The 21,424-nt window shown below is 23.9% G+C and overlaps 1 protein-coding gene across 1 annotated transcript; it reads left to right on the top strand.

The window, feature by feature from the left end:
* The first annotated feature begins 226 nt into the window (after positions 1-226).
* Positions 227-7,957, top strand: LOC145844364 (alpha-(1,6)-fucosyltransferase-like). The gene is made up of 9 exons (XM_082951764.1): positions 227-321; positions 870-916; positions 1,572-1,749; positions 2,524-2,632; positions 2,909-3,149; positions 3,644-3,872; positions 4,072-4,251; positions 6,408-6,558; positions 7,628-7,957. The coding sequence occupies exons 1-9, from the start codon at positions 236-238 to the stop codon at positions 7,742-7,744; spliced, it is 1,338 nt and encodes a 445-aa protein (XP_082807890.1). The 5' UTR covers positions 227-235; the 3' UTR covers positions 7,745-7,957.
* The last annotated feature ends 13,467 nt before the right edge of the window (positions 7,958-21,424 follow it).

Below are 21,424 nucleotides of genomic sequence, written 5' to 3'. Positions count from 1 at the left end.
TCTTTATACAAAATTAATTAAACTTGTAGCTAGTTTTACAAAATTTGTAGCAAATTAAATAACAACTGCTGTGCTTTTACACCAATCATAATAAAATTAACAAGCTCTGTGTTTATTAAATTTATTTTAAACTGCACTTTTGAGTATTCTTATCTTTTGTAAACAAATACAAGTTAACATATATTTTGAGAACTTGTGCTTTAATTTATTTATAATTCACAGATGTTTAAGTAGAATGGAAAATTATAAAAAAATAATATCATTTATTTTCGTAGTAATTGTAGTTTCTACGTTCTATTTATTTGCTAATAGTTCAAGCAGGTAAGTTTTATAAGCTAGTACTTTGCGTTTTTTAATGAACTGTCGTTAGAGTGTTTAAATTATTCATAAGTTTTTTAAAGATTATTTATGTGGTATCGTTGTATTAGAAAAAAAAATGTTTTAAGTAGACTTTAAATAGTTGCTTTGTTATCTAGCTTTAGTTAAAATTTATGCTAGACAAATTTCAAACATAATTAGGAACACAAATAAGTTTTTTATCGATGTTCGGGGATGATTTTTTAACTTAGTTTTACTTTTAAAATCTATATAGGTTTAAAAAAAAAAACTTTATACGAGCTCTAAAGCTCCAGTTTATAAATAAATAACAGCATCAGATAAACTAAATTTAAAAAGTTTATATTAATGTTTGTTTTTGCAAGTCTTACTTAAAAGTTTACAAAACATTTAATGCTAAACTGACTTCTACAATTAAAAATATATACAACGAACAAAACTATAAAATTTAATCATAGTGTCAAAAGTTATTTTTTACAAAGCATATAATCAAAAAAGTATTAGAAAACTCAATAAAATAATTTCTATTACAGTTTTCGTCCAAGTTTGCATGTTTACTCAAAAGAATGCAAAAACACAAGTTAGATTGTTAACTATACATAACTAGTTAATAAATTTATTTTAAATATATGGTTTACCACAAGATTTCTTACAAAAAAAAACGTATAACTTATAATCACGCTTATTTTTTATAAAAATATATTACTTTATAGAAAGTAAATTTGTAAGCTGTTCCTAAAATTTATTGCCTAGAATTAGAATAAAATTACATAATAATCATTTATCACAATGTTTGAAATCGAAACTTAAAATAATAAATCATTTTTAAGTCTTCTAGTTTTTATATTCAAACTTTATTTACTTTAAGATTAAGAAAACGAACTTATTTTTGCTAGACTAAAGACTACTTGACTGCTTAAATTAGTGTTTTTTTATAACAATTTAACCCTTTCTATTTAAAAGTTAAATATATATTGTCAAGTAAATCTGTTGGAGTTTGTAGTACATTCAAAATAAAAATAATGAAAAATTTCAAAGCCTACCAGTCACCATAAGCATAAAAGAAGCCTTAAAGAAGTAATTAGATGAAAGTGACGTATTAGATATTTTTGCTTTTTTATGTAAAATATTGCACTGATTTTTTTAAATTTTTAGCAATTTTGAATCTGTGGAAATAGTAGTTTTTTTATAATCTCATACAAACATAAAAATTAATTGTTTTTTTTTACATTCAGATGCTAGAAAGTCCCCTCAAACCGTAAAGAAAACATGTGAAGATTTCAAAGGGAATAAAAAAGACTGCCTAATACAAAACACACGGTCAAACATGAAAGAACTGTCCAAGTTTGTTGAAACACACACCACAAACACGTCTTCGAATCAATATATGGAGCAGATTAAAGCAAAACAAAAGTTAATATTCTATATAAGTTTTTTAATAGTAAACATGTTGGTCATATGGTAGTTTTGTTTGTGATTTGTAACTAATATGTTTATGTGTAAAAAATTTTGACCTCAAAACAAATCTTTGGTTTGTTTTTTACATTTGAAAAAGCAATTAATATAAATTAACTTTTTTTTTAAATAACCTTAACACAAAATATATTTCATGTGTGCAAAAACAAAAAAAAATGTCTATCTTTTTGTGATCACTTATTTAACTTACTATTTAGTTTGTATCTTAATTCGATAGATTAGAAATATGTAAAAGTTATTATACTAAATGCTTTAATAAGTTAAGTTAGTGGTTTACTAGTTTTCTTCTTTTGCTTATTTTTTACAAAGAATTAGTTTCTAACAACCTAATTTACATATATTTAGTTTAAAAAATGTTTATCTAATTTATTCAAATTTGTACATTTTAAGTTAAAAAATATCAATCAATTAAGAAAAATAAATACTTTATCCAAACTTGAATAGCAAAAAGCTATAGCCAAATTTCAAGTTTTTCACACTTTAAGCTATATATAGTTAAGAATAAGTTCTTTTAAGTAATTAATTTTTTTTAACATTGTTTTTAACATTATATCAATTAAACAATAAAGTAGCAGGCTAAAATGAAAAAAAATTCAAAGTTTTTTTCAACACCACTCATGTGTTATGATAAGTTGTGCAAATTACTTAAACTTAGGTTAATGAGAGCTCAGTTATAAAATTTTTTATAAAATGACGAAATATAATTGTTAGGATTATTGAAAAAGCTATTGAAGAGATGTCGATAATTAACAATAAGATGAAAAATGAAGTAGGTGAAAAAATCACAGAGGACTTTCAGAAGGAACTTTACAAACTGCAAGTTGGTTGGAATGTTTAAAGTCTTAAAACGTCTAAACCAATAAAAAGTTTGAATTCATTTCAAACAGAATTTCAAAACTATTTTTTTGTCAGTTTTAAAAACATAACTAAATTATGCTGTTAAAACAGTAGATTTCTTTGTTCTGGAACAAAAAAACAATTGTTGTTCAAAGATTAAATTTTTTTTTATATTATTCTTTAAAACAACTTTAAGAAGCAAGAAACTTCATTAAACGAATGCTAGAAAAAATAAACTTTATTTCTTTTCACTTTTCAGAACCCGAAAGACTGCAAGACCTCCAAAAGGCTCCTGTGCAGCCAGCAGCAAATGTGCGGGATGGGCTGCCAGCTCCACTGGGTCATGTACTGCTTCGTGGCGGCGTACAACACCAACAGGACGCTGGTGATCGACAGGTCAGTGCTGAGCTTCTACAGCAGCGAGGGCTGGAGCTCCGTGTTTGAACGCGTGAGCGGCACTTGCACGAGCGCGGAGGGCGGGACCGTTGTAGAGTGGAGAGGTTCGGTTTAAATGCAGTGTGTGTTATATATGCATGTTGAAATGTTGCTAAGGTTATTGGACTTTTGACAAGGTTTTTCAAACATTTTTAATGTGTATAATTAATCATTTTGTAAAGTATTTTTGTTCAGTCTCTTTTTTTAAACAATTTAATTGTTTGTTTTTTTACTTGTACCAATGTAAAAGGTTAGATTGGAATGATGCAGTTAAGTTTAAAGATTTCAATAGTAGTTCTTATGTGTTAATACTGTAACCTATGACCTAAAACTCTATAGATATAACTTATATATTTTTAAATAACGTTAACACAAAATAACTTGAATTTTTTTTAATATTGTAACCAAAACTCTATTTTTTAGTTTTTATTTAGAAAATCATCGTTACTTTTAATAAAAAAATGTTTAGCTTTAAGACTTATACGGAAAATTAAATAAAAACTTAGTTTAATTGAAATCAAAAATCTTAAAAGTATTTAAAATGATTAAATTAATAAAGGTATGGAAGAAAGTAAAGAGGACCTGATAGTCGAGTTGCCTCATGGAGACATTCCCAAAAGACCAACTTCACCCGCGGTAATCCCCGACAGAATCAGAAGCCAAGTTGAAATTTTCCATGGCAACCCGACCGTTTGGTGGCTAGGTCAGTTCATCAGGTTTCTGTGGAAACCAAATGAAAATGTCAGAAAGGAAATTGGTACTATTGAAATAAAACACCCCATTGTTGGGTAAGTAGTAATATAAAATTTGATATTTTTTAGAAAGAAATATACAGTTTTAGGCTTATAAAAGAACAATAGTTTTACATTTTTACAGTTATAAATAAGCTTAAAAAGATTAGGCTTCTATAAAGTACTTGCATAAAGTTGTTTTATTTTGTAAAAGTTGCAAACTTTCAAAATAAAAATATCAAAGTAATTTGCTCAGGGTGCAAGTAAGAAGAACTGATAAAAGTTTGGAAGCAAAGTTTTACAACATTGAAGATTACATGACTCACGTCGAGCAGTGGTATGTTAATTATTCATTGCAGTTTCCAGGAAAGAAATTTGTCAAATCTGTTTATTTAGCAACTGACGCGCCAGAAGTAATACATGAAGCAAGAAAAAAGTTAGTTAAAAATAATATTTAAACTTTTTTTTTTCTACCTAAGTGTAAACAGGTTGTTTTGTTTGTGAGTTGATTATGATTAAAAAAAAACTGTTTTAAACATTTGATCAAGTTTAAGCTTCTTATTTAGTTTTTAAATGTGACTTATACTATATGAACTTTTTAAAGTACGACTATGATGTGCCAAAAAATATAATCTAGATTTAAAATTATTAAAACTTGTAGTAATGTTTTTGATTTGATTAAGCTAGAAGCTATCTGTATTTTGTTAAGGAAACCTGTTTTATGTAAGATTTTGACTATACTGTTTCTTTATTTTCGTAATATTTTTAAAAAGTTGCATTCATTATTCTGATTTATAGTTTTACTTTAGATAATTTATGACGTAAGTGAACGTGAATGGTTTTAATTTTATTTAATACTATTTTCTGAATTATTCTATTTTTAATATAAAAAGTACAAAATAAAAATATCTTTTTAAACACTTAAACGTTTATTTAAAATATAAATCTATAAATTGTTACAGCTACTTAACTATAGCTTTTTATAGAAAGTATAGATAATAATAACATTTTGTTTTAAGTAATCTATTTATTGCAAATATTTAGTGGCAAAAATTCTCGACTTAGTCAATAATTAGTAAAACAAATTTTGTGCACAATACAATTGTATTAATGTAATAAAAATTGTATCGTGCAATTTACAGTTCCACTAATATTTGACAAAGTCAGATATTTTCCCACTGAGACCTGTTAATAAATAGAATATTTAATTTTCATTTTTTATATTATTTCAACAAGCTCTTTACTAGTTCAGCAATTTTGTATAGTCAACTCAAATAGATATAAAAAAGTCGTAAAACTTTTTAGTTTTATATAAATAAAAATTTGTTTGTATATTCAAATCAAACAGTTATAAAAAAGTCGTAAAACATTTTAGTTTTATATAAAAAAAAATATCCTACTACTACAATGAACAATAGTTATATTAAAGTTGTTAAAATATATATATATATATATATATATATGTTGAACAAACATTTAAGCTTTATTGTTACCCATTTTTTTTTGATAAATTTTAAGTATTATAATTTTCCATTACGCTATTAAAAGTTATATAACTTGCTTCAATGTAGTACGTATTGCAGTTCATAACTAAAAATAAATTTTAAAAAACTTTTAAACTTTATTATTGCATAATATCTAATAAATTTCAAATACTTTAATTTTTAATCCAGTTATTTAAAGTTACGTTATTTATTTCAATGTAGTACAAATTGCAATTAAAAACGAACTTTAAAGTTTTTTTGATGCAAATACTTGTATCTTCTAACAATATGTTAACTTTGAATTAAATAATTTTTTAAATACCATTTTATATATAAACAATGTTTCGTTAAGTTTTCTTATCTTGAACTCAACATATTTGTACAATTTTATTATTAGACTTTCTTTGTACAAAGAATTAACAATCTTTGATTTATAATTTTTCTATTGTGTCTACAGTTTTAAAAAGTCAAAATTTTTCAAATCATTGATGATAATTTTTCAAAAATGTGTAGGCTTTAGTAGAAATTTTACTGATTAACTTTTTTTTAATTTAAGTTATTCTTAATAAAGAATATATTTAATGTAAATTTTGTTAAAAATTAAAAACTTATTTAATTTTTTATTAAGTTATTATCCAATATTTCCATAATGTTGTGTTCGATGTAATGTACTATAAAAAAAATTAAAAGTATTTAAAACAATATAATTTAAAAATACTTGTTTTTTCTACAACTTAATTTAAATCAAATTAACTATAATAGTTTTTCTAATTTCATATTTCATTTTAAACTTGTTTTATGTAAGATTTTGACTATACTGTTTCTTTATTTTCGTAATACTTTTAAAAGGTTGTTTTCGTTATACTGATTTATAGTTTTACTGTAGATCAATTATAACGTAAGTAAACTAAAACGATTTTAATTCTTACTAATTGCTTTTGCCTCTTATTAACTTTTTGATTTTTTATGATTACTTGGTCACTATATAAGATTATAAAATCTTATCTTTCGTTAGCTTTGTACTCTACTGATAAGAGTTGCTCGGAACACATCTAGTTTTATTGAAATTGCGCGACTTGTACATCTTATTGTACAATCTTTTTTACAGATACCCCGATTACGAGTTCGTAGGAGATGAGAATACTGCTGAGTCAGCGAAAACGAGCAGCAGGTACACGAAGTCGAGCTTGTCGGGAGTGATAAGAGACATCGAGATGCTGTCCAGATGCGATTACGTCGTGTGCACGTTTTCATCCAATGTTAGTTTGTAGATGTTATGTTTTATCAAAATAATTCACTTCTATTTTAGTTGTTATCACTATTTCTGTTGTGGTAGCTTATATTTTGAAACTAGCTGATAGCACAGCTTTTATTTTTTATAATTTTTTTTCATTATGACGTAATATTGTGCATAACAAAAATTCAGTACATATATAAATACTTAGTTTCATCTAATCTTAGTTATTTAACACTTAGTTTTTCACTAGTATGTTTATTAAGTACTGTTACTAACTTTAAATGTTGGTTGTATTATAAATTTTCGCTTCTATTTTGATTGTTATCATTATCTTGTCGTGATAGCTTCGAAACTACGTAAACTTGAACAATAAAATACTGTTTAAACAAACACCGAACATTTCAACATTGTTTACTTGTGCGCTCATGCCTTTAAGTCGTTGTGATATTATCTCAGCTCGAAGCTTAATTTAACTTGGTTAATTACATTTAAAAAAAAACTAAAACTATTTATCAAAAAATGATGGTTTGAATAAAAACGTTTTTGCTAAATAACGATTAACGATAAAAATTTTTCAATAATGTATGATTATATTCTCAAAAATTCTGTAAAACTGAGATTAAAAAAACTGTTCATTAGTACTTAATTTACTATTAAAAATATTTATAGATTTAATGACCTTTTACATTATTTATTATAGTACTTAATGTAATTTATAATCTTAAAGTAAACAATTTCATAAAAGCTTGTTGAAAAATACAAGTTAAACGACAACACCAAAGGACTATTATGAAAGTATCAACCACCATTAATGTATCAAGTTTATACAACTAATTAAAACTTATTTAATTAAGTTATTTGTTTTATGTGCAAACTTTTTTTTTAAAAACACCAACTGATTTGGTTAATTAAATTTCGATTTTTTTCTGAATAAATAAAACAATGACATTCTATTTATATATATAGCTCTTTGTCTTTACTGTGGTAAAATTAGCACCCTATCAAAGTAAATTACTAATACTTAAGTATGTTTCAATATATAGATAAATTTAATAATGAAAATGAATTTTTTATACGATACTAAACTTTAGATTGGAAGGTTGGCTTATGAAGTGATGCAAAGAAATAAAATTGATTCTTCACAAGATTATTATTCTCTTGACCGTGGTTATCTATTCCAAGTGCTTTATTTTAGTTTTGTAGTTTAACTGAGATTAAAAGTCTCTGTGTGGTTTTAGTTTTTCGTCTAACTTAGGAAATTCTTTTACAAATGTTGCATTCATTTTCAAATTATACTGATATAGGTGTCAAACACTTCAATATAACAGTATTGTTTTATAATTGTTAGTTTTTTATGACAGTATAAGTTTAAGAATTTAAAATAAATACAGTTGAAAAAGCTGAATTTCGAAACTATTTGGATAGCATAGTCTTAAAATACATGTGATTAAAATATTTAAAAGTAAATTTATTTGCATTACTTTTACAAGAAACTGTAAAGTGCAATGATTTTAGTTGTTATTCTTAAAAAACTTTTTAATTTTAAAACATAGATACACAACATTTTCAAATATAATTTTGTGAAAATTTTATGTTTTTAAAACTATTTTTAGACCTAACTAACTAATTTCTTGATGAAAAAATAATAAAAAGTTATTGTTATGTTTGTATTTTGTTATTTAACTATTTTTAATTTTTTGTTTACGTTAAGATTAAATAAATAAGATTATAAGTTTAATAATAAATGAATGTTCACGGTTTACAATAAAAACTACTTTAATTCAATTCTTAATGAGTAACTAAATCTTTCTAAACAATTAAAACCTTTATTTCAGTTTGATACGTATTGTTTTACTTTGAAAGTTTAAATAGCTGGTATTATATAAAGTTTTTTTATTACAAAATTTTATAACTTTAAATTTTACTTAGAATTGTATTAAAAAAAAAAGGTTATAAAGTAATTTTTTAAACTTTTTTTTTAAGCTTGTTAAAAACTATGTTCCATTACTTAAATGTGTTATTACTTTTTTAAATAAAGTTGTTTACGTGCAATTATTTTAAAACTTGTTAAATATACTTAGAAATTATAATTAAAGTGATGATAAGAACTTAACTGCTAGTCTTTTTTTAATGTAAACAAATATTAAACTATTGGTGTTATTTAAAACTTAGTTCTACTAAAAATTTAACTGAAAGGCTTTATTGAGTTATTCAAAAAAAAACACAGGTTGAAACTTGTTTTTTTAAATGACAAACTTATTTTTTCTTGTTTATTCTGTTCCACAACTTTAACTTTTTTCTTTTTAATTTTTTTTAAAGTTAATACTTTCAAAGCGAGTCGCATAAACTTAAAAGACCTTATCAGTTTAGATTAATTTAAATCCTTAAAGATTTAATAGGCTTGATAAATATTTTGTTTTATAAGTTATTTATAACTCTTTATACTTTATTTTCGATGTAAAACTATTTTTATGCTAAACTTAATTTTTAGACAAAAACAACTAACTCTTTAAACTAGTTTTTATTTATTTTTTGGTTAAAAAAAAAAATTTTTAACTGTTTATAATTCATAGTCTGCAAAAACTTCTAGTTTTGTAGTCTTATCAAAAAAGAAAAATGTAAAAAATACTCGACATAAAACAACATATTGTCTAGTTCAGTCTGCTATCTAGAAAATTTTAAATTTCTAACCTTTTTTGAACGCGATAAGCGAACTCTATAAAATGAGTTAGAAGAATTTTTTATGTGTGCTTAGAGAAAAAGAGGGAAAATGTTTGCGTTTTCGTTTATTTTAAACGTTGATTAACGTTTGATATACATAATTGACAGTCTCAAATACTGTCAAAAGTAGACAATATGTAAATATTATATTTTGAAGTAGTGTAGACTAATACAACTTTTGGTTGCATATTCGAATCTAAAGGAAAAGTTAGAAACTAAAAACAGTAAATAAAAATGTGTATATTTTTATGAAAAGTGTCACAAGTTAGCTTAAAGACGTCTAAAACGAGCACCCTATCATAGTAAATTGCTAATACTTAAGTATGTTTTTTATATATAGATAAATCTAATAATGAATTTGATTTAAGTAATTATATTTTATATTGTCTGTATGTCTTAAAATGTTTAGTTTATCTCTGCCACACAGTTAAAAAACTCTAAACAAAAAAAATTAAGTTTGTAACTTTTTTAAGTACACGAGAGTTTAACTTATAGAATTAAAATGTATTTTATTTTAGACTTTAAACATTTGATAAAGAACTGCATAAATTTACAGCTAAAAAAAAAGTTTTGAAATGAAAATTTTTATTTGTAGCAAAATCTTAGATGCTTTTATTTTATAACTTTTTTTAATATTTCTTTTTGTTTAACTCGGTTAAGAATTTAAGCAATATTTATTTAGAACTTTTAATTAAGATATAAACTCTTTTTTGTAAAAAGCTTAACTTTATTGAGATAATTAATAGAAGTTCATAAGCTTGAATTACTTATATTAATAATAAGCTATCATATTTTTACACAATTTTGTATTTTAAAACACGATCTTAGTTTAACAGTTTTGAAATTAAGTTTAAAGCTTAAAATTGTTAAATTTTTCTACTGCTTCCAAGAAATTTTCAAAGTTTCTTACGTGTTTTCTTTAAAAGGAAATTTTTATTTTATTCTAAAAAAATATCTTTAATCTTAGTATACACCTAAATAGCTAAAAAATGTTATCAGTTACACTTTTTATACACAGATTTTTATTTTATTCTAAAAAGACACATCTTAAATCTCAGTATTACGCCTAAATTGTAAAAATTGTTGTCAGTTACGATTTCTATACTTGCTTTAACCAACGTTAATATGATTAAAAAAAGTTTTCTTTGTAAAAATTTTATAGTTGATAGTTTTCGTTAACAAAAAATTCTGGTATTACATCATAACCCTAACATTTACAATACTTAATATTTTACAAAAACCAAAAGTGTTTGCCCTAATACAGCTTAAAAGACTTCTAAATATTTTTAATACTGAAATACAAATTTTAACTGAAATATTGTAAATAAAAAAAAAAAATTTTTATTGAAATATACTTATATTTGATAATTTACAACAGACATGTATACTTTTTGAAATACAAAACATTTTAAGACTTAAACAATGTTTTTAGATTTTAATTCGATTTTAATTAGAAATCTCAAACTAAAATGAATCATATCTTAACTCTTATAAGTTGCAGTATATGTTTTTACAAATCACGGTCTGCTTTAAATTAATATTAAAATCCTATAAATTTTTAAACGAATAAAGGTAAGTGATAAGAGATACAGATAATTTTTATTTTGATTTTTTATATTTACTAGCTTTTTAAGCTCTTTTTCAATCAATTTAAGTTATACTACTTGTAAAAACATTAAAAGATATGAAAATGTTTTTGTTGTTTTAACGGTGTTACCTTTTATTGAAAAAAGTTTATCAAACAAACAATTTTTTTTGTTATCTTGAACGTTTATATACTTAAAACTAAAATTTCTTTAGAATACATAAAAAGTACAAAAAACAGTTTATTTTATAGGCAAGTTAGAAAAAATTTAAAAATATTTTACACACTCGACCTACAGATATTTAGTAACTTACACCTTTAAATAGACAAACACTTATATATTTAGTACTTTAAACTCATAAAGTTATTTTTTCTAATCATTTCTATAAATTTAAAAACCAATAAACTTTACTTTTTAAAGATATAAAATATTAAAGTTTTTTTTTATAGATTTAGCTTTGATTTTATACTTTAAGTATTTGGAAAATACTTTCAACTTTTAACAATTTATTAACTCTGAATTAACTCTATATTCATACCAGTTATAAAACCTAACAATCTTCACTAGTATTTCCTTCAATTGTAACTATTAATTTTAAATAACCCCAGTAGAGCTTTGATAACTATTTTGTGACTTTTTTTTTTCTATCGGTTCAAGTATGTCGGTCAAAATTCGAAGTACTTATGCCTTTAAAAAATTGTTTTTTTATCTAAAAAACTTACTTAAAGTTTTAAAAATATAAAACAAACTGTTATAATTAATTTTATAGACTATAAATAGGTTTACTTATATGATAAAGGTCAATTGAGTGAACTTTTTAAGTGATCTTACAAAATTTAAAACTATTTTCGCGAGATATTTAAAACTTTTATCAACATATATGAAATATTGGTACGACTAAAAACATTAGATAAGGCAGGAAGTAATTTTGTAAGAGAAAAGCACTGCTAAGCAAAAAAAAAAACTTAAGTTTATTACTATTTTAGTTTTAGAAAGAGATTAAAAGGTGTCAAGTTTTCAACAACTTTGACCAGTGGAACTTTTTTCAAATGTGAAATGCATTGAAATACATATAAAATATTTTATTATTAAAGTTTAGATATACTTACCATAAACTTCTTGGACAAAAATATTATTAATAGCTTTCTAAAACTTAATTCCAGGTTAGTTAAAAATTTATAACAAGTGCTAGCGAGACTGCTTAAGTTATACATCGTTCTTTCACGTATTTAGTTTTCAACTCTGTGTGAAAAAAATTCTACAAACTCATATTAATTATGCTGTTTTTTTTTTCAATATATGTCTTTTTTTAGGTATAAAATTTTGTATTTTAAATTTGATAGAAAAATAAGGCTTAAATGATAACTTTTTTCACCAAATTTACAGAACAAAATAATAAGAAAGTACCATAAATTACTTTTAAAACACAACATTTGAAAGTAAGTTCTAAATTTAAGTTAAAATTAAAACTTATCTTAGGCACAAACTAAAGAAACAAACATACATTTTAATTGTTCCTACTTTATCAAAAATATTAGAATACAAACGCATGTCGATTTTGATAAATAAAGATGAAAGGGGAAAATTATGTAAAGTTTCTCATTTTTAATCAATTTCTGGTAAAGTTAGTTTCAGTGCAAAGGCTAGCAGTATGCAAATTAATCTTTAAAATCTTAGAGTTGTATGTTTTTTTCTTCAAACTATGCAGACAGTAGAAATAAAGGTGAACACTATTTTATATTAAGAGTTTGATTAAGGTAAGAAATAGTTTTGTATAATTGAAATTTATAACTAGAATGGGTAGGTATCAGAAATGCACAAAAAACGAACAAAGAGTCACTTTTGCACGATGGTAGTTTTAAACGAAGACACTTTTGCACGGGTTGAAACTTGTTTTTTTTTTACTAAGAATTTTAGCCCAAACCTTAACCTTTAGCCTTTAGAAAGAAATATTTTAACTATAGGTTTAATTTATTGTACGTGGTATAAGATATCAAGTTTTATGTTTTGTACAGCATGAAACTTTGACTTCTGAAATTTCAAAACGAACGAATAGTTAGCAACTTAGTTTATTTGCTTCTTTTCTATCAGCACTTAAAAATGATTTTAAATAAACTGTCATAAACTTTAAAACCTTATTAGTTTAAGTTATATTCAAGCAGTTAGATAAGTTAAACAATTTGGATAAATTTTTAAAACAGTATTTATTTTAATATTTTATTAAAATTATTTCTGGACAACAACAACTAATTCTTTGTTTTTATTTTGGTTTTCGATAATATTTTGGTCCAATAAAACATCATTTTAGAACAACTAATTCATAAAACTGAAATTTAAAAACTACTCCTTTCTTTCATAGTTCTAAAAGACGTTTATTATAGTTATTAAGTCTATTTTACCTATTGAAATAAAGATTTTTTCACACAAACAAAAAAAAGAAAGAATCAATATATTATCTAATTTTTTCTGCCTTATAAAATAATTAAATTGCAAGCACATGGTAAACGTAAAGTTTGAAGAACTTTTCAACGCACATAGAGAAAAAGGGAAAATTTTCGCGTTGTTGTTTACTTTACATGCAGATTGGCTTTTTCACAGACTTGAAAGTTTTTCATTGTTGTCTTTTTTCTAATAACACAAAACTTTTCTAATAAAAACACTAAATAAACTATCTTAAATCACGATGTAAACGACTAAATTTTATTTTTAAGTTCAAGGCTAAGCAATTTTTAAAATTATTGTAAAAGAAATTTGCATCATTAAGAATGCTTTAATTTTTTAATTAATCAAAAACAGCTTTAAATCTACAAAAATTGAAACTTTTTAAGGTACATATTTAAAATATTATTTCCAATTGATGTAACTTTACAGCTATAAAATCAAAACTTTTAAAATTTTGATGTCCTACACCGTTGTAATTTTTTTTTTTTTGCTACTTTCTTACTCTACAAGTTCAAGTAAAAACTAAAAATAATAAGAATAAATTAATGCGCCTTTGTATGCAAAAATTAGTTTTAGGATTTAATTTTTAGCATGTTTATATTTTATTCAAGTTACTTTTTAAACTATACCTGTAATAGTACTTGATCAAAATTACTAAGTAAAATAAAACTTTTTATGCAGAATACAAATTAGACAATGGTAATAATTTAAATTTAAAACACAAAACTCCAAAAAATAGTAACAATTTAAGTTGTAACAAACTAAAAATACAAAAACTTTTAACATGGAAATAAACTAATAGTCTTATAAAGAAATTGAATATAGTTTTCTTTGTAAATAAAACTAATTCTATAAGTTGTTTTTAGTTTTGAATATTTCTTGTTTAATACCTTAATGCAATTTATAATTCTAGAAGATAGAAAAATACTAAATGTTACTTTCATCATTTTTTAAATATTAATTTTTTTAGTTGTAAAAAAAGTGGTAAAAAAATACTTCCCACTGATAAAATTGTGATAAAACAACATATTATCTAATGTAGTGTACCATACAGAAATTTAAAGCTACAAAAACATGTTTAAAGTGATAAGCGCACTACATGAAATAAGTTGAAATAATTATTTCAAGTATACAAAAAAAGAGGGGAGATATTTGCATTTTACTTTACACACTAGTTAGCTGTTGTACAAAGTTTAAAGTTTCTTATAATCAACGAGCTGACAATTAATAAACATTGTATTTAAAAGAAGTGTATACAAATATTAACCTTTTTTGCGTATTTTTTATTCCGTAAGAGTAAATATAAACTAAAAACAGTAATTAAAACCTTGTATATTTTATGAACAGTTTCACGAGTTAGCATAAAAAGACTGTTAAAATATAATTTTCTTTTTACAGTATAAAAGTATCTAAAAATGTTTTGTCATCATCGAAAACAATAAAAAGAATCTAAATAACTGAGAATTTTTCTAAAATTTATTAAAAGCTTACGCAAAAATTTTAATTGTATACAGTTGAAAAAGAAAATAAGTAAAGAAGAAAAACCATAGATGATTTAACTGTTTAATGATTTGAACATTTTCTTTAAATATTATGATCATTTAAAAGGCTGTTATAACAGTTTTTTTTTTCTACAGAGTGTAAATGTACAAAAATAATGAGTACAAAACCACAAAGTTAATTTGACTTTTTTAATCATACCAACCTATTAATTTAATACTTAAACAAGTTGTTTTGAAAATTAAGCTTTAAACATTTATAGGCTTAACTTTAAATTCAGAAGGTTTGCAACTTATTCTGATAAGTCACACCTTAAACCTTTGAACTTTGCTCAAGTTGTCAACAAAGCTATGCTTACTTCTGTTCTGATCAACGTTAGAATAATAAGAAAGTTTTGTTTGTAACAAACTCATAGTAGATAACTTTGTTTGGCTGACAATTTCGAGTGTTACATTTTCAGCCAAATGTTTAAGTAACGAAGTGTTTTTAATTAAAATTTGAAATGTTCTGTTTTTAAACCGTTTAAATTCTTAATGAATTTTTTACAAACAAATGCAGAATTTAAACTAAAAGTAAATTCTGGTAACTTAAGACATATAGAAATTTCGAAATGAAAAAGAAATTTGCGCGTTTAAACTAGGCTTTCAATATTTTTAGCTTGATTAAGTTTAAAGTTTGAACAAATCAAAAGTTTTTTGTTACAACCAACGGCTCGCTTTTAATCACCACAAAAATCATGTTGTTTTTTAACAAAGAAAATAAAGTAGTTGTGACGTTTAACTTTTGTTTTGCCGTTTTATACTTATCAGCTTCCCAAGCTTATTTGCAATACAGTTCAAGTGATATACAGTTCTTAATTATGATAAATGTATTGTTCTCATTTAAATAAATGCAAGTGTGTCAGAAACTGTGTAATCTTAAAAGTTTGCATACTTGAAATAAACTATTTTGTTTAATTTTACCATACATAAAAAAGACGTTATAAATTTAAATAGAAAAAATTTTTAACAGGTTCTGAACAACAAAAACTGGAATACTAATTGATATGGTATTAATTATCAAAAATTTCATATTTTTATTAAACAACTATTGCTTAAACAACATATAAATTAATAAACTACACAAAAAATAATGAGAAACTACTTTTAAAATGCAATATTTACCACATTTTCCTAAAAATAAGACATTTACAAAAATTAGATTAGAAAAACAAACAATTTTAAAAGCTAAAAATAGTCGAAATCCTTATAAATTCTACCAAATAAACTTATAAATTTGTCAATAACCTCAATTCTTAAAGTAGAATTATTTATAAGAACTATTTCAATAAATTTATAAATTAATAATCTTTGACATTGTTACTTACAAAATAAAAAACAGTTTTTATAGATTATCCAGATGTTTTATATCTAATGTTTTTAGAAAATGCTTTCACCTCAAAGTAGTTATATAAAATCTAAATAAATTATTTTATTAGTTAATAAATTTTACAATTCTTAACTTTCGTTATTACTTCATTCAATTGCAGTTTGGGCTAGATAATTAATAAATACACTTAACCAAACTAAGCTATGATAACTTTTTTAAGACTTTCATATTTTCATTACTTTTTCTATCGCTTCAAGTATTAACTAAACCAACCTTTTAATACTCTGTTTGAAAAACATCGAATAATTTATGAAGCGTGTATAAATTCCTTTGCTGCACTTATGCAATTAGAAATTTATGTTTTTGCTAGAAAAATTATCGCATATTTAATAAATACAAACCAAAATGTTCTGTTTTTTTTTATTGTAAATAAGTTTGCTTATTTACTTAATGTGATTACCAAGGTACTATTTAAAAAATAAATTATATAAAATACTGATAAAATTAAAAACTTCATAAGCGGAAAGCAAGCTCATATAACTTTCTTTAACGAAAAGCATTCTAGGGGAGAAATATTAGAAAGCTTGCATTACAATGTCATCCTTCAACTAATACATTATTTAAATAATTATGTACTTAGATTATTATAAAAACCAATTAGTTATAAAAATATATTAACTATTCTCTTTGTATACTCAGTTTTCTTTTGAAGTATTTAAAAAGCAAAATTTAAATTTTGGAAAATACATTTACTAAACAACTAATATTTTACAAGCATAACAATATTCTTTAAGGTTCAACAAACTTGAAAGATTTTGCTTTTTAATGTTTTCTTATTTAAGTTAATTTATTCAGAATAAAAGTGTTTTTTATATAAAAACGGCTTCGCTAAAATATTTTAAATCAGAATAAATCACATAAAGATTTATAAAAACCTTTTTTTATCACTTTCAGTTATACAAATAGTGTATATGCTTTGAACGTAATAAGATTTTATTATTTTGTTTCTAAATATATACAAAATATAATTTTTTAACAAGATAATGTAGTTAATTAAGCAGTTTTCTTTCTTGGATAAAGTCTTGACATACCAACACAAACTAAACACCAAGTAAGTTTATAAGATTTTGTATTAAATTATGATAAAGCAGTTATTCTTTTGTTTTATAAAAATTTCATTTTTGCAATCTTTATACTTTAAAAATAATAATAGTTATTAAGATTGATGTGTAATAAAATGTTTAAAAATTATGTTTCAAGACAAAACAATATATTTCATAAACCTAAAACTGCTAACAAAAATGTTCTTAAATGCTTATTCGAACTTAAATTTTGTTAAACTTTATTAGAATGATCATAAACATTGCATAAAAATTTAAAACGCTTCAATATGTAAATTTATAATTTTTTACTTCCTTTCATTTAAATTGCTAGTGTTTCTACTTACTAGTTGATTAATTTAACAACAAAAAGTTGCTAGATGATTAACTTAACTTTAAAAAATATTTTTTTCTTTCTCCTTGTTTTGGGTATATTAACGTTGGTGTTTTTTGGTAGAAATACAGCGCAACTACATAAGTTACATATAAAACACATGTTTTTCATGTTGTCGTACACATAAACGTTTTGAATTCGATGTCACACAACATAAGTGTGTTTAGATATAATGGCAATACATGTTTTTAGTCTAAAAGTTAATCTATAACTAATTTAATTAATTGAAACTTACTTTAAAAATTACTGCGCACTATTATAAAATAATTTAGCTAAATAAGAAAATGAAAGTACTCATTTGTAGAAAATTAAGTAATTGAAATTTACATACATTTTTTAATGACGAACAGTTCTATCGTAAGTTAAGAAACTACTAACTATCTTTCTTAGTTAAAGTCTTCTAACAGTGTTTTTAAACTCATCCAGTAAAACTATTTTCATGCGGTCTTTAGCATAAAGTTAAACTCAGTATATTATAACTAAGTAAAAAAGAAAGTATAAGACAAGACTCTGCAGTCTTTTACAAGTAAAGCACTGTATTTACTAAAAAATCTTTTGCATGCTGCAATAAACAGGAAAACATACTTTGTATGCTAAGTATACGGCTTAAAATTGATAATAGAAATTACCACTATAACTTGGAACTTGATAGATTGAGGTTAAAGAGCTTTTATAAGTGATAACAACTTTTAAGTTTATTTAAATTGCAAATTAGTTTAATTCAAATAGCAAACGATCTACCTACATGCTTTAACATATTAACTAGGCTGGTGATGTTAGGAATAATACTAAATTTTATAAAACAATTACATATATTTTTTCATAACTTTATAAAGAAAAATAACGGACATAAGCGAAAATAACTAAACTCTAAGCTTAAGTTGTACGAAATACCGTGGAATGTTTTCATTTAATTTGTTTAGTTAATAAACATTAATTGCTTTCTAATAAAATATTGACTAAGTGCCTAATGTTCTAGCAACTTTTTTAATGAAAACTAACTTTTAAAAATTACATAAACGAAATACATCAAAAGTCAGGGCTTTTTATTTAATCGTTTGTAGAACTGGTGTGACGCAGGCTGGCACTTATTCAAAAATCCGCAAACTAATTAACAATTACTTCTATTTTAACTTTAGTTACACTTACACTTTTACCATCAAACTGGTATTGTCAAAATTTATTTATAAATAGAATTTGTTTCAACTAAAGTTCAATATACCTTAATTGGGAACGAGTCTAAATTGCACAAAGACAAAATTGCACGAGGTTACTAAATTGCACGAGGGGACTAAATTGCACGAATACAAAATTACACGAGAGCATAAAATTGCACAAAGATACTAGATAAAAGATAATTACACGAGAGTAAAAAAGAACAAAAAATTAATACATAAAAAAACAAGAAAAAAAGCTAAAAGATAAATTAACAAAAAAACAAAAAGCAAAAAAAGTTACTGACTGAGGGTAAAGGTTAAGGGTAAAGGTGATAGTAAAAAAAAACGAAAAGAATAAAATAAAAAAGAATAAAACAAAAATTAAAAAAAACTCAACCCGTGCATTAATGTCTCCGGGCAAAATTGTCTGCTTGTGCAAAAGTGACTTTTCGTGCAAAATTTTCTTCGTGCAAAAGTATTTTCGTGCAGTTTTGTGCTTTCGTGGAATTTTGTGCCTTCGTGCAATTGTGTGCGCTCGTGCAAAGTTGACAGCTACCCACTTAACGTAGATTGATTTGTAACTAGCAATAAAGGTTTAGCCGAGTCCTACTGAAATAATAGGTGTTTTTCCAATATTTGCTGAATCAGCATAAAAAAATTATCAAAATTTTGTTTTTTAAACAGCTATTTGAATGTTTGCGTAAGGTAAGTTAGGGTTAATGGTATAAATTTAAAAAAATTGAATAATTTGAGTAAGGAGGGTTAGAGTTAAAGGTATAAATTTAAAAAAAAAATCTAACAATGCTGACCCAGCAAATACTAGGGGAATTACGTTTCGTTTAAAATCGGACCTGGTTTAGCCAGCCTTTTTTTGTTTTCGGATAGAAGTTGTTTTATTATTGAAAGAATTACCATTTTATAAGAATTACGAAGAAATAAAAGCGAATTTTTCATAGTTTTATTTTTTGCTTAAAAATGTTTTACTTTAATTTTATTTTGAAGTTTTAATTAAGTTTTTAACGCAGGCTTTTGAACATATTACCTCAAAGTAATGTATAGATAAAATAAAACATTATGCAAAACGCAGCAGGCACAAGTCTTACTTTTTGGAAAAACCACTGCGCAAAAGCGATATTCTGACCTGCTTCCCTTTTTAATGGTTTTAAGAAGATTAGATAACATAATTTCTGAAGTAAAAAAGTCTGATTGTTGAATAAACTTTTGTTATATCTTAAATGCAATGCACGTATAATTGTGTGTTTTTTCTTCAAAACAAAACTTTTGATGAATTTTTTTGGAAACTTAATAGTTCACTAAAGTTTAATACTCTGATTAGTTTTTTGAAAAAGAAAGTTTTATTTAAGGAAAAGTTTCTTGCAAAATTAAAAATTATGCTAGATTTTTTTAGAAGTTTATTAGTACTAGTTTTATTGTTTGTATTGAAAAATGTGTTAAATATATTTTTATTTAAGTTTAAATTTTATTTCTATAGTCAGGGTTGCAACTTTACCTGGAAACCTAGAAAAACTTGGAATTTGACAATTTAGGCAAAAAAAAAACTTTAAAAACCTGGAATTTCGAACAAAAATCACTAAAAAAACCTAGAGTTTTCACATTTTTAGTAGTAAAATTTCGATTTGACTCAAAAAATCTATCATGTAACAAAAAAATTTGTCATCATCAAAATCTTTTTCTATTAAAATACATATTTTAGTTAGCTTTACCGTATCTTGTCAATGTTTTCGTATTATTTTGGAAGAAATTTGGAAACCTGGAAAAAAATTTGAAAAAAAAAGTGACAACCCTGTATAGTTCTATGATATGAACAATAAGATTAAATATTTTTCTTTCAATTTGCTGATGCTTTTGTAAAAGTTTTATTTGTTTGATTCATTAAGATTTATATGAGTTAGGTAGAAAATATTGTTTTCACCCAACTTAACTAAAACTTAAATTATATGTCATTGTCTATACTATTTTAACTCTTTGTCCAAGCCTATCAAAAAATATGTTAGCCAACTGAATTGTTTGTGTTCCAAACCTCAATAGTAGCATTTTACAAAGTACAGTAACCTCTCGCATCTTTACGCACTCGTGACGTTACGCACTCTCGTTTAGTTACGCATTTGAGAATTGTAAAAAGTTCAAAAAGAAGAAATTTAAATTTTCTTTAATATTGCACAAATTAGGTTTATTGTATATTTTGTTATTTAAATAAGTTTTTAAATGTTGAGTCACCTCTCTATAACTTTAGACTTTTTCCTTGACTAATTGATAAACATTTAGTTATACCTCAGTATATAATAAATTTTGTTAACAGTAAGAGATCAAATTAAAATTCTAAAAGAAATATGACCGTGTTAAATAATAAAAGTAGAAAGAAATAATGAGAGTTTAAAACACAAAGAAATAATACAGCACACTTGCCCTATATATGAATAAACATCTAAAAAAGAAATCTAATTAAACTTCCTAGCAAAAAGTAGCAGTGATACTTAATAAATATAGAATTTAGACTTAACATAAATCTCAATTGTTTTTTTTTAGTAAACATATCTCTAATTTTCATTTGACATTTTTTTAGTTTAAGTTCTTCTGTAACACAATATATCTTTAATAC

Source organism: Thalia democratica, chromosome 1 (genome assembly GCF_965202585.1).
Source record: "Thalia democratica chromosome 1, ktThaDemo2.hap1.1, whole genome shotgun sequence".
Lineage (NCBI taxonomy): Eukaryota > Metazoa > Chordata > Thaliacea > Salpida > Salpidae > Thalia > Thalia democratica.
This window is presented reverse-complemented; position numbering and strand designations above follow the sequence as displayed.